The sequence below is a fragment of the Octopus sinensis genome, unplaced genomic scaffold, assembly GCF_006345805.1.
Source record: "Octopus sinensis unplaced genomic scaffold, ASM634580v1 Contig11639_ERROPOS401966+, whole genome shotgun sequence".
NCBI lineage: Eukaryota > Metazoa > Mollusca > Cephalopoda > Octopoda > Octopodidae > Octopus > Octopus sinensis.
In genome coordinates, this window is record NW_021832417.1 from 142,501 (window position 1) to 147,279 (window position 4,779).

Consider the following 4,779-nt stretch of genomic DNA (forward strand, 5'->3'; position numbering starts at 1 on the left):
AAAAGTGATTTAAAACTGGAAATGGAGGCTCTAATCTGTGCTGCCCACGAGCAAGCAAGAACCAATTACATCAAATACAAAATAGACAACACATCAGAAAATGGTAAGTGCAGAATTTGTGCCCAAAATGGTGAAACCGTATGGCATATTACCAGTCAATGTATGCTACTAGCCCAGAAAGAATATAGGAGACATCATGACAACATAGCAAGGATTATCCATTGGAAACTTTGCAACAAGTACGGACTTGACAGAGCAAAAAAGTGGTATGAACATAAACCCAAAGGCATTATTGAAAATCATAATGCAAAGATCTTATGTGATTTTATGATTCAGTGCGACCATGAGATAGAGAATAGGAAACCAGACATAGTGTTAATTGAGAAAGAAAACAAACGATGCTGGACCATAGATATTGCATGTCCAGCTGACAAAAAGGTATGCAATAAGGAAGAAAGAAAAGTCGATAGATATATCAGGTTAGCTTGGGAGGTTAAGCAGTTGTGGTTGCTGAAAAAGTGGTAGTAGTACCAATAACTGTTGAAACCCTGGGAACTGTGAGTAAAAATCTTGAGAAGTACATGGAACAAATAGGGGCTGCAATAAGGGTGGAGCACTTGCAGAAAACAGAACTGCTCGGAATCACATGAATACTCCGAATGGTGCTCGAAAAATAAGGTAGTGACACCATAGTACATCTCCAGTGTTAGAAGCTGTGCAAAAACAATAAAATAATAATAATAATAATATTATTAGCACGCTATAAAAAATAAAACTACTGAATAATAATAATAATAATAATAATAATAATAATAATAATAATAATAATAATAATAATAATAAAAACAAACACAATTTTCTAATGGTTTCTTAAACATTCTCTAGAACAACAACATCATCATCATCATCATCATCGTTTAGCGTCTGTTTTCCATGCTAGCATGGGTTGCACCTATGCACAAAACCAAATACATAAGGCACCATAGGCATAACACCAGCACGAACTGCTAACTTGTCTCTTGAGGTCTCTGGGTGAGACTTGGAGCCAACTTGTACAAATATAAAGCAAAAGTCAAAGATATTATAAGAATAATAATAATAATTTTAATAACAATAATAATACAAATACCCATATGCCCCAATAATACGGGGCATATGGGGTATTCGTTTGTGATAGCACTTCTGTTCACCATCTGTTGCATGCCAAGAGCATGGATGATGATCACTAGTTCACAACAAAAGCTCGACTCTCACTTAGCCGGTTGTGCTCAACGATGGTCATTCCCTGGAACCTCCTCTCGACAGTGGTGCTAAACTAAGAGAGGGGCAACGGCAGTTAGACTGCTGTTATGGCTGAAGGGATACCTTCCCTTAAGTGCATCAAGTCTGAGATGGCAAAGAGGATGGATGATGCATAGAGCTAGATGGACAACAGCTTTGAAGGCGGAACCAGCAATGTGTGTGATATGCATAGGGCACACTCAGGTACTCAAGCATTATGTGGCCAATCACCATGAATATACCCAGTAGTTAACCAATAATGAATTAAGTCAATAAAAGCAACCCATACCGTATTGCTCATCTCACATGTCAACAAGGAGTGTGCCCCCTAATGAGGAGTCAGGCTGGGAATGAAAAATTGGTTACTGATTCAAACTCTACCCACTCCCGGTCAACTTAACCGAGGAAAACCTCAAGCTGAGTCCCACCTATGCAAGACATACTACACACAAAAACCCTAGAACTAAATGGAATCGGGAAGAGTATAAACTAGTAATGAAAACATATTACATGGTGGTAGTCACACCACCAAGAAGATAACACAACAAAAAGGACTTATCAATTATGGAGACTAAAATACTCAACTTCAATGTTAAATATGGATCCCAACAAGTTAGGGAATGCCTGAAGAGATATCATTAAAAACAGGAGGCTCACAGATACTGAGCTGGAACACATAAAAAGAAAAGTCAACAGATCTCACCGTATAAAACCAAATACAAATGAAATAGAAATAGGGACTACAGAAAACCAAGAAGAGGATGTATTTGAGGAACCCTCTGTGGGTAATGAGATAGAAGAACCTGTAAAACAACCAACAACACGAAACAGTGACATGGATAGGGAGAAATATTTGGAACTAAAAGAAGAAATACATAGAAAATGGGAACAGGTAAAAGCACAAGACACCACAGACACAGAGGCTCTACCAAAAGTCAGTATGGATAAGAACCTGAAGGAGTTGATTAAAATTGGCAATAATGTAATAGATGAGATAAGTCAACAAGAATAGAACCACTAAATATAACATTGCTAAACCAACTAGCCTATGCTACAGCTACAGCTATTACTGAAGCAAAAGGCATAAAACTAAGAAAGAAAACTGCTCAATAGAAGAAAAGACAACCAAAATGGAAAGAAAACTTAGAAAAGAATATACAATGCATGAGAGGCAATCTATCAATACTGACCGAAATAAGTAATGGAAACCAGGTCAACCAAAGAAAAGCCAAGAAAATAAACAAAAAGCATGGGATCAAACAAAAAAATGAAATACCTGAAGCAAAAGAAAATCTAAAGCAAAAAATCCAAGCAAAGGCACAATGATTGTCATGATATATAAAGAGAAGCAAACAATTTAGACAAAACAAATTATTTAAAGAAGATGGAAAGAAATTTTACAGGGAACTCGGTAAACAACTAATAAATGTTCAGCAGCTGCCCAAAGAAAGAGGATATGGAAAATTTCTGGAGTACGATATGGGAAAAGGGAAAACAACATAATGAAGATGCAGAATGGATTAAGGACTGGTTGACACAGAGTGACATACCTGATACCAAAAACAAATGACCCAGAAAACCTAAAGAACTATAGACCAATCACCTGTCTACCAACATTGTATAACATATTAACATCTGTAATCACTGAAAGAACATACACATTCCTAGAAGAAAACAACCTACTACCACCAGAACAAAAAGGTTGTTGAAGCGAGAGCTATGGATGCAAGGACCAATTACTGATAAACAAAATGATCCTTGAAGACTGCAAAACCAGGAAAACGAACCTGCGCACATCATGGATTAGCTAAAAAAAGTGTACCTCACTCATGGAAATTGAAAGTGATGGAAGTATACAAAGTATCTCCGACTCTCATCAAGTTTATGAAACACAGCATGAATACATGGGAAACTATGTTGACGCTGAACCATTCCAATAGATCAATAACAAGCAGACCAATCAAAATCAAAAGTGATATCTTCCAAGGGGACTCGCTGCCACCCTAAGATTCTGCTTGGCACTGGCATCATTAAGTACCATGCTCAATAAAACCGGGTATGGATATGAGATCAAGAAGAAAAAAGGGAGTCATCTGTTCTACATGGATGATCTGAAAATGTACTCAAAGATTACGAACAACAAGGTCTACTTGCTATGGTTAAAAAGTTCAGTGATGATATCAGGTTGCAGTTTGGACTGGAGAAATGCATGAAAGCCACTTTCATAAGAGGCAAACTGGCATCTTCTGCGGATATCCACGTAGATACAGAAGCAAGAATCCGAGCACTGGACCAGAAAGAAGCATACAAATACCTTGACATAGATGAAAGTAATGGCATAAAACATTCAGCAATGAAAGAGAAGATTAGAAAAGAGTACTGCAGGAGAGTACGGTTAGTAATAAAGACTGAACGCAATGCTGCAAACAAAATAGAAGCCATTAACACTCTTGCAGTACCAATTGTAGCTTACAGTTTCAACATAATCAACTGGCAAATGAGCGAAATAAAGAAGCTAGACTCCAAGACCAGAAAACTACTAACCATGGCACAAATGAACCACCCAAAAGCGGATGTGAACAAGATTTATTTACCAAGAAGCATGGGGGGAAGAGGACTAACTCAATTAGAATTAGCTTACAAAACCACCACTGTAGGATTAAATACGTATCTTGAGCTGTCAAAAGATTCTCTAATGAAGCTTGTGCACCAGTATGATAAAGTAAAGCAGCTATACTAGGTATACAAAAATTCTGTACAGTTTAAGAAACAACTGATAACAGAGGAACCTAGGATGAAGGTGAGTGAGAAAGTAACCCAGTTTGCTAAAAGAGTTAAGGAAGAGATAAAAAAACAAGCCCAGAAGAAGAACAACAAAGAATGGCTAGATAAACCGATGAATGGCCGATACCCATGTAGAGTGAACAAACCAGGTGTAGAAAAATGAGACACTGGTGTATGGATGAAGAGCTCAGGACTGAAGGCTGAAAACTAAGGTTTTATCATAGCAGCACAAGATCAAAGCTTGGCAACCAGCTTACCACAACAAAATAATGAACGATGGCAGTGACCCAAAATGCAGAATGTGTCGTGAGCAGGATGAAACAGTGGACTACATTTTAATTGGATGCACAGCACTTGAAAAAAAATGAATATATTCATAGACATAGAGTAGCGCAATATATTCATTGGAAGATATGTAAACACTCTCAGCTTCCAACTTCAGAAAGATGGTACCAGCATAAACTTGAAGCTGTATCCAGAAAACATGATGTAACAGTACTCTGGTACATGCCAATGAATACCGATAAAGAAATCAAGGCAAACAGGTCAGACATAATCATCAAAGATGGGAAGAATAAGAAATGCTTAATGATAGATGTGACAGCACCATCAGAGAGAAATGTATCCATTAAAGAAGTTGAGAAGTACAAAGTCCTAGAAATAGAAGTGACTAAGATGTGGAGAATGAAAAGCAGCACAGCACCAGTGGTGATT

The 4,779-nt window shown here is 37.5% G+C and overlaps 1 protein-coding gene across 1 annotated transcript; it reads left to right on the top strand.

Moving 5' to 3' along the window:
- Positions 1–2,116: 2,116 nt before the first annotated feature.
- On the top strand, positions 2,117–3,288 carry LOC115229030. The gene is made up of 2 exons (XM_029799458.1): positions 2,117–2,263; positions 3,046–3,288. The coding sequence occupies exons 1-2, from the start codon at positions 2,117–2,119 to the stop codon at positions 3,286–3,288; spliced, it is 390 nt and encodes a 129-aa protein (XP_029655318.1).
- The last annotated feature ends 1,491 nt before the right edge of the window (positions 3,289–4,779 follow it).

Coding starts and splice junctions, on each gene's coding strand:
- LOC115229030 (XM_029799458.1), top strand. CDS start 2,117: ATGGATAGGGAGAAATATTTGGAACTAAAAGAAGAAATACATAGAAAA. Junction 2,264..3,045: donor TGATTAAAATTGGCAATAAT/GTAATAGATGAG, acceptor TGATCCTTGAAG/ACTGCAAAACCAGGAAAACG.